The sequence below is a fragment of the Aythya ferina genome (assembly GCF_964211825.1).
Source record: "Aythya ferina genome assembly, chromosome: 1".
Taxonomy (NCBI): Eukaryota; Metazoa; Chordata; class Aves; order Anseriformes; family Anatidae; genus Aythya; species Aythya ferina.
Genome location: NC_140296.1, coordinates 129,931,363 through 129,944,491, shown reverse-complemented (window position 1 = coordinate 129,944,491; position 13,129 = coordinate 129,931,363). Strand labels below are relative to the sequence as shown.

The 13,129-nt window shown below is 38.5% G+C and overlaps 1 protein-coding gene across 25 annotated transcripts in view; it reads right to left on the bottom strand.

Annotated features, from left to right (window-relative positions):
* Positions 1 to 13,129, bottom strand: part of SOX5 (SRY-box transcription factor 5) — a 650,695-nt gene that overhangs the window by 177,227 nt on the left and 460,339 nt on the right. For 2 of the 25 annotated variants that reach the window (XM_084509208.1, XM_084509207.1), the window contains exon 1: positions 10,198 to 10,362. The exons of 21 other annotated variants lie outside the window; for them this stretch is intronic. In XM_084509208.1, coding sequence (XP_084365334.1) covers positions 10,198 to 10,285 — 88 coding nt within the window. In that variant the 5' untranslated portion in view covers positions 10,286 to 10,362. Of the gene's footprint in view, positions 1 to 10,197; positions 10,365 to 13,129 lie in introns of those variants that run through there. 2 more of the 25 variants (XM_084509206.1, XM_084509209.1) reach the window with 2 other exon arrangements.

The window sequence follows — 13,129 nt, the reverse complement described above, 5'->3', positions numbered from 1 at the left end:
AAACAAACAAAAAAACAACTTCCTTCTGACTATGATCACAAGCATTAATTAGGCTATAACCGAGTAAAGGCCAGGGGCACAGGAACCATAATGCATGGTGTGAAAATTAGTAAGACAAATCTTTATGAGGAGCTGGACTTATACTTAGGAATGTGATCTTGCAAGCCCTAAAACCAATTCTCCTGACAATAGAAGTTTGTGCTTTTTGGGAGTGATAGCTCCTTCAAATAAAGACAATCTGTAAATGAAGAGCATATTGGACCAAAGAATAGATCGGGGCAGCTCGACTGCTGGGATTCCTGAATCTACCTTCTCGTTTCTTTTTTCTTTGTGGGGTAACTTGGAGCTTTGATTCAAACAAACTCCAAGTCCCTAAGAAATTCAGCTAAATTTTGATGCTTGCAATGAAGTAACTTCACAGAACTGGTGTTCTGTGTGGAAAAAAAAAAAAAAAAAGAATTTACGCTTAGCAACTGTACCTCAATTTTACCATTCACCCGTCTGAAATATGTTAATGAACTGTCTGAATGAGAGTATTATCAGACTGTTATACAGAATCATACCTTTTGTGATTTAATGTTGTGGCTAACGTTGACCTCTTACATGTGGTACCTACCTCTCTTGCCGACGCAGTGCTCAACAATATGCAGTTTACAAACAAATTTATTTCATATCTAGTAAGAGATGCTTCGAAAGAACCACACACAATTCTGCTTTTCTTTTTCAACCTTGAGATAAAAATGAACTATTTTCTTTTAAAACCTATCTCTCTCTGAAAGGGATGGTGAAGTCTTTGCACAAACATATATTAAATGTTTCTGTGGCTTGCAGGTATGAAAGAGAGTCATACCAAATATATGTGAATATGCCAAGCACAGAAAAGGACACAGAGTCAGTATCAAAAGTGGGGTGGGGAAACAGAGGGATGTGGGGCTCCTGTGGAGTGAGGCAAATGACAAGGGCAAATTCCCAGATTGCTTGAGAACAGGGGGTCTGGGAAGGTGGGGTGTGGAGGAATTGCAGAATGGTGTAACAGGGAATTTAATAGATCAGAAAGGGCTGAATAGGATAACAGGCCCATTGTTCAGAAAGTTCTCTTTTGTGACCAGGCTTTAAGAGAATGCCAGAGCAACAAATGACTTAATCCTGGGGGGATGCTATGGTATAAATGAAAGCCGTCTATACCTTGAAAGCCAATAGAATAAATTTCTGTATCGCATAACCACACTGATGACTGCAGCTTTCAGCAAAGTCTTAAGAGTTGCAATTGGCAAAAACCACACAATCATGCCCTCCCATCTCCCCCTTTCCCTCTTCAACAGCATTTTCCAATGTACTTGGGGTTGGTGGTGATGGTGGTGGAATAAGCCACATGAATGACAAATAGACATGGTCAAATGCCACGTAAAATACAATGGTTACAGGGAAGAACAGAAAAGAAAGGAAGAATTATTCTGTGCTGGCTTTCCTTCTTGCCTATGTTCTAACCACTAAACTAAACTTGGAGCCTCCCAGTTCTGTGAACACAACCATTAAGCACTACACCACCGATTTACGCAGCTTCCCGCTCCTTTGCTAAAGCAATGAAAGTGCCTTAATAGACCCTTGGTATAAAATAGAGGCTAACTTTCCAAGTCCCTCACAGAGCATCATACGTCTTTGGGAAACTTTCCCATTTGCTCATGTATTTTTTGAGCCCTGCTATAGCAGATGATGGAACCAAAGGGTCCCATCTAATTCTCATTGCATCAAAGAGAGTATCTTTCCAGTTATTTCAACACAACCTGAATCAGGACTACAGAAAGGCAGTCTAACTAAAAAAGTAAAGGTCACATTATAGGACATAATATAGAACATGTTATGCCTATCCTTGCAAGGATGAGAGGGTAAGTAGTGGAAAATGTAACAGTGACAAAAATGCCACAATCAGCTTTTGCTTTATATATAATAGAAGAACCAGGATTTTATTTATTATATGGCCAGGGGATTAAAGAAAATTTAAAATGACTGTTTTTCACAGAAAGGTATAAAAACCTATTTCTCAATCAACTAGAATATTTCTTCATGGAAACAAATTCTTATTTGAAAAAAAAACAAAACAAAACAAAACAAAAAACAAACAAACAACAAAACAACTTGATCTCATTATAGCTCATGCAGAGAAGTGAAATGGAGAAATGTAATGCAACAATCCCCAAATCAAACCTTTTCCAGATCTTTCTGAAATTTCGCCTCTAAATGTTCAAATGTTGGAAGCTAATGGCTTCTAAATTTGGCAACAGGAATTCTTCAGTTCTCAGAGAATCCTGTGAATGAATTTCAATTCTAAAAATTTGAACAAAAGAAATATTTTGCTTTCCAAGACTTCAGAGTTGAAGAGGTGTAGCTCAGCTGTGATTTGTCGTTTACTAGGTAGGCAGTGTGTTATACTTTTTTCCCCTCTTCCCTCTTCCATTTACCTTTCACTAGAGAGAAAAAAAAAGGAGCACTGTAGGTGTGCATTGCTAGAGAGCTCTGCACAAAGTCTAGGCTTCTGCAAAGCCTTGATCTGAGCTTAATTGAAACACTTGTTTCCATATATATATTTCAGATACATTTTGGAAGTTTAAAACATGTAAAAGCAGCTATTACCACTTTGAACACATCTAACTTGGAGAAAATAAAGGAATAAAAAGTTTCCTCCATCCTATTTAAATCACATTTGGGTAGTTCTCTGTGGGGCTACTACAGAGTCCTTTAAGCCCACTAGTCTCTTAGCTATATTAAATTCATGAGGCATCTAAAGCATTCATTCGTCTACACCCTCTGTAGAGAGGGTGTAGACCTCCAGTCAGACACCTACAATTCACCAAATTGGAAACATTGACCTAAGGGAGACATCAGTGCATTATCCTTGCATACAATATTGCATTGTAATGTAAAACATAGATAATATTTGGGGGATTAAGAAGATGAGGTGCATGTTGAGTGGGTTTTGCAATGTCAATAGGGATAGGCTTCAATGGACTCAGTGCATTGGATGCCTGACCACTAAGCCATTCCAGCTTCACCACCAAGACACAATGCTGCATCTTTCATATAAACACCCAAAACACCCACATTCCAGGGTCCCCTACCACGACATGTTCCTGCTACCCCATACAATACTTCAATTAAGGCTGAGCTACATTAACTATAATTATAAAAAGTATATATTTATTTCTATAATGCCACTTTTCCTCCACAGTTACAACTCTGCTCTCAAAGCTGTGTTTATAATGAGATGGTGTGGTGTATTTTCCATTAAAAGCCTCGGCAGGAGTTTGTGCAGTTTTTCTCATGTATCGCAAGTTCAATACTCTTTCTGCATTTGCTTCACAATAACCAGTCCATTTCCAAGTGATTAATTTTCTATTCTAAAACAATGCATTCCTTTCCCCTCTCATTTCGCTTTTTTTTTTTTTTTCTTCCTTTCTTTTCTTACCAAAAGAAAAAAATTCTTTTTCAATGACATCATGGTATAAAATTTTCAAAGCAGGTTTTAGCGGGAGATATGCAGATTACTTTGAAAAGTTACCCTCATAAATAACAACAAAGTACTGAATTATCAAGGCTGTAACTCAGTCAAGAGGTGCTGTAACCATTTATATTATATGACCTCAGCAGAACCTCTTGATTGAATTGCAGCCTTTCATTAAATCGGGCACTCTGTATTATTTTCTCTGAACTAGAGTAAATCAGAATGGCAAAGAGATTAGCCCCCAAGCCCATCTCTTTGTGATCTACAGGAATATAATTTTTAACCATTACCTCGATGTTATTTCATAACTTTAAAAGATTGTGCATAATCAACAATTCCCTTCCCTCTGAGGTGATGTAGTTTGATGACGTGACAAAAATAATACCGTGTAACCTATGTGCATTAAAAAACTATAGTGGTTACAAAGGAACAAGATCCCACTGCTGAATGCTGAGAAAACTGGGGGGGGGGGGAGGGAAAAGAGAAGCTGTAGATTCATAGCACTGCAGATTGATTCACAAAAAGCTGGAAACCAGAAGGGACCATTAGCTCATCTAGGCTCATCTTCTATATATATTACTGAATATTCATTATTTCATCAACCAAAATCAAACCTTCTTCTGATTTATTTCTAACTACCATTTTACTAGAAGAGAAACAGCTGGTCTCTGAGTCAGGACATTCCATAAATATCTCCCTGCCTCTACGGGGAAGCTGTGCGCGTGGAGGGGATAGGGGTACTCGCAGCGCTCCCCCTGCTCATCTCCAGCTGGCTCACACAACACTGCCTCCATGGCACATGAAGCAACCTCCACACCAGCCGCACTCACACAAGCCGTGGTGGCAGCATCGGTGGTTTTGCACTTTTTTACGGTGCGGTTCCAGGTAGAAGTCCCCTGTGTGGCCACCGCAGCAGGCTGACAGGGACCCCTTCATCTGCACAGGCTTCCCAGAGGCGGGCAGGGGTGATTGCTGTGGAAGGTAGCAGGAGAGAGTCGTGCTGGATGCATGGCTTGTGCTATTTAAGACAGTCCCGCTTTCTCCACAGCTTGCATCATACGCTGGAGGAACATGGTGCTTCCCTTATCTAGGTTCAGCTTTTCACAGCACGCTTTGGTTTCCCTTATTGCTTGGACTTTGCCTCCTTTTCACAGCCCCTACATTTAACTCGGTATGAGAAAAGCTACAGTAAGTCCCTTTTCCTATTTTCTTATATTTGTGTAGCTGTTAGACATTTTGCAAAGGAGGGGAGTACCAGCCAGCCTTTTGCAACAAAAGGGCTACTGTCACCGCGCCAGTCCCAGACATGGTGGAAACCAGCCCACAGGAAAAGGCCTGGCTCCAGTGCTAGGCCCCGGCCGAGCACAGTCACTGCATTCACTCAAATTGGCAACAGGTCTCAGTGTTCCTGGCTTTGAGCTGTGAACAAGGGTCGGGATTGAATAACCAATTATACAACCGCTGACTGAGTTTATCCAAGGTTTGCAAACTGCTATAATAGCCCAGTATTCACTGGCTGTTTTATCCTTTTCCAGATATAGTGTCATATCTCCCCTTGTGCTCCATTTACATGTCACTTTATTACATACATCCATTAAAAAGGTTAATACAATGTCACAGTCAATGCCTAAATGTTGCCATTCAGTATCCTCGCCCTGCTCCCCAGAACATTTCATACAGGCTCCTTTCTGCCCCCCTCCCCGTCCCTCTGGCACACACGTGCACACACATGCACACACACTTCTCTGCTGCAAGTGAAATCCACTCGCCACTAAGAACACCCAGCAGCATGCATACAAAATGGTAGCTAAGGGCCAAAGGAATAAAAGCGGTGCGATCCCTCAAGTTGCCCATCACAGAGAACGTATTGTTCTGTTAGTGATGGGGATAACCTCTAAAACTGTCAAAGTACAGATAATTTCTTAAAATCATAGACACTGCTGAGACCCCCCTGAATCACCTGTCTCTCTTAAATCATTGTGGAAGTTTACTCGCTAAAAAAGTCTTTCAAATAGCTTCTCTTACCTTTGGATAAATGCTAAGCATACCAAAAATGGTTCATTTCTGACTTTTAATGCTTCCCAACTTAACCCCACCTATAACCCAGACGCGTAGGAGGTTGGAAAAGACTGAAAAAAAATAGAACCAAAATCCCCTACATCTTCCTGTGAATGACTGATGGAGATCTTGCTTAAAGCTTCTTTTGTAAAAGACTATTTTCTCAGATCAAATTGATCATCTCTGTATAGAAGTCTGTTTCTGAAAACAGCAAGAAAAGAAAATTACTTGAAATCTTCTGTGGGTTCACTTTTTGAGATAAAGGGATTCCTGTTATTTTTTTCATTTCTCTTTCCTACCAACCTATTAACACGAAGCAGTATGAGAAACAAAAGACAAACTTCTACCTTTTGATTTTATACTATATAGCATAGGAAAGCTGTTTGGTTCAGAGTGAAGGCATTTTATCAGTGGTCAGACTGCACCTCCAGGCACACAGTCTTCTGAAGGGCTGTACAAAAGCAGCATGAATGACTGCTGGTTACCTACACAATGGTATCACCCAGAGAAAGGTACAACTTCTTAAGCTGAGCAGTATGGCAGGGGATCTCTGATAGTACCACAGTGAAGCTACATTTATTTCATGAATTACAATTTGATCCACGATCACAAAAGCTGATTTTCATTTGACAATATGGCCTTTTATTTTTTTTTTCATACAGTTAGGGTAGTTCAGATAAAATACTTGACCCTGACACAGAAAAACTCGAGGATATTTTTTATTCTTACTTTCCTGGAACTTGAGACTTCGTCTTTTTGATCAGTAGACCAAAACAAAACAAAAAGAATCTATTTTTCTGGCACATCTGACCATGTAAGTCAAGGGACACAGGAGACACATTTTAAAAAAGATTATAAATATATATGTAAATTCCACAAAAGTAGAGTATCACCATCAAGAAAGAGTGTACAAGGACATGAATATCATCTAAACATCACCTCATCATCATCATGTGAAATCTGACTGCAGTAATGGAACATGGAAGATCCCCAATATGTCCCACTTCAAAAGAACACGAATGATCCTATTCACCTACATACATGTAATACACTAGTCATAGAGGGAACAAACTCATTCAGTCAAAAGGAAGTCATTCATCTGGGTAAGACTTTCAAAATGTTTTGGTTTGCCTTTTTTTTTTTTTTTTTTTAAGAGGTTTTAAATAACATATATTTCTCTTCTGACTAAGGGCTAAGACTCCTAACACCTGACACTTACACAGAACATTGAATCTGATGGCACCAAACTTGATGCATGGAGCTTAAATGACCTTATTTCCTTATTCCTCAGTCTGGGAAAAGTTAGGAATATGCGAAGCACTGAGATGCACCACTAGGTGAGAATGGTAAGGGACTGCAAGACAAAATTGTAGAGCACAGAAGAATATTTAGTATCCTCTTTCTGTGAACCTAACCACAGGCCTGCCATAGTAAATGGAGAGAAAGCCCAACTTCACATCATTTCTTTGACTCTCAATAAAAGATGAAAATCCTGAAGAAGGCTCTGTTACTCAATTTAGGATTTTCAACATGAAATTTATAGCCAAAAAACTATTTCCAATGAATCACTATCTAAAAGTCTGCATGTAAAGTTCTTCTATTCTTTTTTTTTTTTTTTTTAATGTCATGCCTTTTGAAAGATGCACAATGCAACTGCCCACTTTTGCATCATAAAAGATCTGTAGGCACCACATTGTTCAGCTATCAGTAATAGACTCTTGATTGAGTTGGACTCTGAATGACACAGAGTAGCAGCAAATGATTAAAAAAAAAAGAGACTGGAGAAAAACCCTCCCATCAATTTACTCCTAAACCAATTATCTGCAAGCTATGTACACCATGAAATTCTATTAGAAGCAAATTATAGTAGCACTGTTTATAAAAGCTATGGTAAATTGTTATCCAAAAACGTGAATTACTTCTGAACAGAAGAGAGGAATACAAGAATTCTTTTGGCAAGTGGAGGGGGGGTGGTATTTTTCCTTGTTTCCTTCTCTTGCCTAATTGTTCTAAAGAAAAAAAAAAGAGGCTAAATTTTGTTACTACAGTTTCTTTCAACTTCATAACCTGACTTTTGTACTAATCTAACTAAGCCTGATGCAGGGAGCTTCAGAATTACTTAAGGAAGAACGACTCCAGTCACTTTGGAAAAGGACAATCTCTGGACCCTGACTTCTTTTTCCTGTTCATTCAAGCACAAAAAGGAGAAAATGGGTCTTGAATTTCTATGAACAAAAACAAAACAACAAAACAGGACATGACACACCTTGGCAGGTTTACAGGAGTTCACACAGAGAGGGATGTAAAACTGCGTCGTATTTGAAAAGACTTGCAATAAAGAAAGGACTAGCTTGAAAAGGATGTTATAAAAAATGTTCTTTTTGTTTTTCTTTCTTTTTTTTTTTTTTGTTTGTTTTTCTTTCAGGAAGTTTTGTAAGTGGAAATTTCCACTTATCATCCCTTTTTATTCAAAAATTAGTATCTTGCAGGTATCTGCAGCTCTGGCCACCACACAAGGCACTTCCGGATGTACTGTTCTCTAGGAGGACATACTACTTCATGAGAAATCCTGGCCTCAAGCATTACTTAGCAATGCTAGGGTCTCACACATCTAATGACGATAGTCTACGGCCCTACAAAGTATCCTGTGCTTCTATCCAAAGCAGCCTTTGCTTCTGGTTTTGGAGGAAACTGATAATTCTGAAAGATGGTGAGCCTCAAATAAAACCATCCTATTACTGATTTATGGAGCGGTGTTTCCATTCTTTTCCATTCTTGCAAACACTTTTGTTAAGTGTAACTGCAGAGAAAGTGTAACTTAGTACAATACTTACTAATACTTTTGTCTCAAACCTAAAAGAGACCCCTTGAACAATGAATACAAACTATTCAGATTTCAGGAATTTGAACACTAATCTACAAATGTTCCTAGTCCAGTCTGTCCCACAGCCCAGAGACCCTGAAACAATGGGAAACACAGTACTGAATAATCAAAGTACTTTGTTATTACATTATTATTTTTATTATTACTTATTAGTTTTACTTCCTTCTAAGCTTAGACCAGTCAGTTTCCAACCTCCCCATCACTTTTCCTTCCAAAACTTATTTATTGTGATCACAGTAATAATTCTCAACAATAAAAAAGTGAGATATTTCTAACTATTCAATCCTTGACAGGAAAAAAAAAAAAAAAGAATAAAGAAAAGTTTGATTTTCTGACTCCTTGAAATGGATTCTTAGGGGAACTAAATAAATTGTAATATTAGAAAAAGTTGTATCTTATGGAAATCATTTTTATGGTCACTCTGGAGTTATTCTATTTATAATTTGTGCTTTTTGGTATTCATGCTACTTCCCTGCCCTCTTCAAAAGAGAACTACAAAGAAGCAAATGTTAGGGAATTTTTTCCCCATCAGTTCTGATAGCTAGATGCCCTAATGCATGACAGCACACTTTTATTTCTATTACAGTTCACTTCTTAGCCTAGTGTTTGCAAAAAGTAGCCAGCTTTAAGGCAGGTTCAATAATTCAATTCAATAATTGGTCATTCCAGGATCATATTATTATTATATTCCAGAATCAGAATGCTACCGCTTTCATCAATCTTTGTTTAAAAGAACCAAAGATATGAATTTCCACCTCTTCAATTTTGAGACTACAATGTGCTGAATTGCCAGTGGTGGTAGATAGATTCTGTTTCAAACACATATTTATCTGTGCTAGCTGCAAATGATAGGGCTGCACCACAGTAAAGATTCACTTGTTTCATGTTCCTAATCTTCTGTTGAATATTCCTTCATAACTTGACTATAAAGGGCTGGCTTTGTTTGAATTTCACTTGTGATGTCACATAGATTTAAGAACATCCTTAAATATACTTAATATACTGAATACAAGAAAATCTTTGAAAAACATTTTTTTTTTCTCTGAACATGCAATAGGTATAATGAAACAGCCAGGAACAGTGAAACTTAGAGAAATATAACTTAAAACCTATCAGATTACTAACATTTTGACCCCCCTCGGTCATATTCAAGTTTCATTTCATTTTCAAATTATTTTCCCTTTACAAGAAACATAAACATACGTCTCTTTGATTTTTCCAACCCCGACTTAGAAACTGTTTTAACCTTGCTCTGTTTAAGTGTTAACTGACTAATAGCTCTGCAGCTGTGGAAGAAAACATCTCTCATCTCCCCCATGGTCCAGCACCTTCCATTTATGGCTAGAATGATTTCATTATTTTTTACCACTGCTGGCTGCCATATTTTTCCCCGAGCTCTCTCCCCGGCCCACTGCTAGCTGCTCTAAACCTTCAGAAGGATTTGGGAAGCTGTCCCTCCGAGCACCACTGAGCAAGAGCCAATCACCAAGGAAAGGGAAGCCTTCTTACCTAAACAAACCATTATCGGCTCATCTCATGTCTTTGTACTCTTTTTTTGCTATTACCTCATGGGATTAACTTTTATCTCTAATCTCTGCTCTGGCCAACTGTCAGGGAGCCTAAAAGCTGCCTGTCTTTTAATCTGTGTGTAATAATACTGCTGTTACTAACAGATAACTGTGAAACAACATGGAAGGAAGGAAAGCACACAAACACACAAGGGCTGATTGTTAAAAACTGCTGTGCTAGCTCCTACCTGAAAGGAGAGAAAGATCACACATGATGTCCACATTGCATTCCCTTCCATTTCTCTCTCGTGTTTTGTTTTTCAATCCAAACGCCATTGAAGTGCTTTAACTTAGGGAATCTGTTGTCATTAACCACTTTATCTGCTGTTCAACTTGAACTGGCCAGGTTTTTCCAGGACTCTCAGAAAATCCTCACATACTTGTATCTTTCCATTAAATAAACAGAAAAAAAAAAAAAAAAAAAAAAAAAAAAAGGATGGGGAGCATGACAGAAAATAAAATAGGAAAAAGAAAATTACTGATCCCACTGTAAAGGGAGATGGCCAAGGCTTCAAAACAGTCAATATTTTCAACTCGCCTTGAAATAAATAAACCTCTTACTGGGTGGCATGTTTACCAGGCAGTTGGCCCTTACTTTACTTGAAGTTAAATTTTTTAAAGCTCCCCCCAATACTGCATTACACCAAGTTTGGGAAAACAAGGTTAAGCCTGAAAGAAAAACAAAGACTACTTAATGATGGCCAGGTGTGTAGAGAAGCAGTACTCAGAATATGGGGTCTTGTGGGGTTAAAGCATGGAGGCAAACACTCATAAAAATTGCTCTTGTAGGGGTGTTGGTAGCACTTTTTCTCAGGTTTTATTAAAAGCTGATTAAAGTCAAAGACAGGCCATTTGATTTAAATCTAGTCCTTGAAAGAGTTTGAAAATCAACAGGGGAGAGGAATAAAGGAGGCATACCAAAAAATCTCAGCAGGCGAGTTATAGATACAGTATTTTAAAGAAGTAGTTGTAAGGACACAAAGGATACAAATCTCATATGGAACAGCAACAGCAATTAAACCAAGAGTGTTAGCGATAAATGTATTCTAACTGTTGTACTACATAACTCCTAGGATTCCAGCTCAGTCTTACTCTACTTCTGAAAAGCTATAAAGCAAAATGATGCGCTCTGATCACTCTCCTTACAGGAAAACTAAAGAATTTGGCCTTGCACCATACCTTGAATAACCAGCAAACTCAGATCTAGGGAAGCTGAGAGACATAAGCCAGCACTCGTCAAAATTCCTTCCTGGCGTGTCCAAGCCAATTACTTTGAAGGCTGGTACTCTGAGGGTCCCAATTAGAACTGAACAGACAGTTTAAGAGACAATAACACTAATACCAAGCTCTTGTATGGCACTTTTAGATCTCAGTGCTTTACAAAAGAGGTCATTATCATTACAGTAGTAGTGTTGTAGCTACCTAGCCTATGGGTATATGGTGGAAGTAAGATTTATATGGAGAAGTAGAGTACTTCATTAGATCAGCTGATACTAACAGTGTTTGCTTGCCTACGTCAGATCTGACGAAGACTTTGTACATCCTAAAAGTTGCACAATTTTCCAGCTTTAGTTGGAAAGACATCGTTATTCCCCAATGGGGAAAATAAGGCAGAAACAGAAATGCTGGCCCAAGATCACTCCAGAAGGCCCAGTGGCAGAGCTGAAATCTTTTATTCTAGAGCAGAGCCAGGTGTCAAAACAATCAGGACTTTTCTGTCAGTCTCTAGCACCTGGCTGAGCTGCACCTGGAAATAAATTAGAAGCCAATGAAGGTGTCAAAAAACAGGTCTGGTGCGTCCCCTGTGGCTAATGTCATCCATGAGAAATCAGAAAGGCATTCTGCAGGAGTGATTATCTTCCTTCTGGTTTCTAAATATCAATCCTCTGCCTGATGTGTTGTAATAATCTCAGTTACAAATCAGTAACGAGGATTACAGTGGTAGAGTCCAGATACAAAAGGGAAGGCTGCAATCTTCCAGCCAAGCACAGAATCACACAGAATCACAGAATTTCTAGGTTGGAAGAGACCTCAAGATCATCAAGTCCAACCTCTGACCTAACACTAGCAGTCCCCACTAAACCATATCCCTAAGCTCTACATCTAAACGTCTTTTAAAGACTTCCAGGGATGAGCAAAGGGAATTCACAAACGATCAAACGAGCACAAACGAGCAAAGGGAATTCTAGCTACTGATGCCACGTAAAGTCCGGGAACAAAGGACAGATCAGAGGTAGTTCCAAGTATGAACTTCTTGGCAAAGGACAGAAAAAGACCATCACAAATGATGAAGAGGGACTGCAATCGCCCCTCATCACACTTAAATCCTTTCCAAATGCCTGACACACCTTTCTCATATGAACTGTTTTGCGGGAATTTGTTTTTAATTCCACATGCTCCTTGATGTGAGACAAAAGTGTCCCAGTACCACAGCTTTCTCTAGCACTCAAATTCTCTCTGACTCAAGTCACAATCCTGACCATACTTTGAGCTCCAATGAAGAAAAGCAGGAAAAAATATCATTTGTTTTCTTATCCACCAATATTTTGATGAACTCTGTCTGCATATTGTGGTTGTTATCACACACTACTTATCTCCAATAGTCCTCTATGAATTTTGAATAGATACCATGAAGAAATTCATGGCCTCTCTTGCCAATGAACAACATACCTCTACTGTCCGGGACTATGTAGAAAAGAAAATAGAAGAGCACTCAAGAGTGATACCATCCACCTCTGGAAGGGAGCACAGATGATTTAACAATGTATGCTGCTCAAGTACCAAAGACTGCTGTTGGACATAAATATGGATAATCATAGTTAAATATATATATATATATATATATATATATATATATATTAAAAAAAAAAAAAAAGAAAAGAAAAAGAAAAAAGATGCTCAAACAGCCAGGCTAGGGAGCTATAATTCCATATCTTGATACTAAACTAACAGGGGTAAGAAAATCTCAGGAAAACAAATTGTTCATAAACCCATGTCTCTCACATGTTTCACCCGAACACACAAAGTCTAAAGACTTGCCTGTTTCACCCTAATATATTTACACACAGCCCCCAAACACAAGAGCATTGCATCCATTACTATATTTATTCCTCAGCTCAG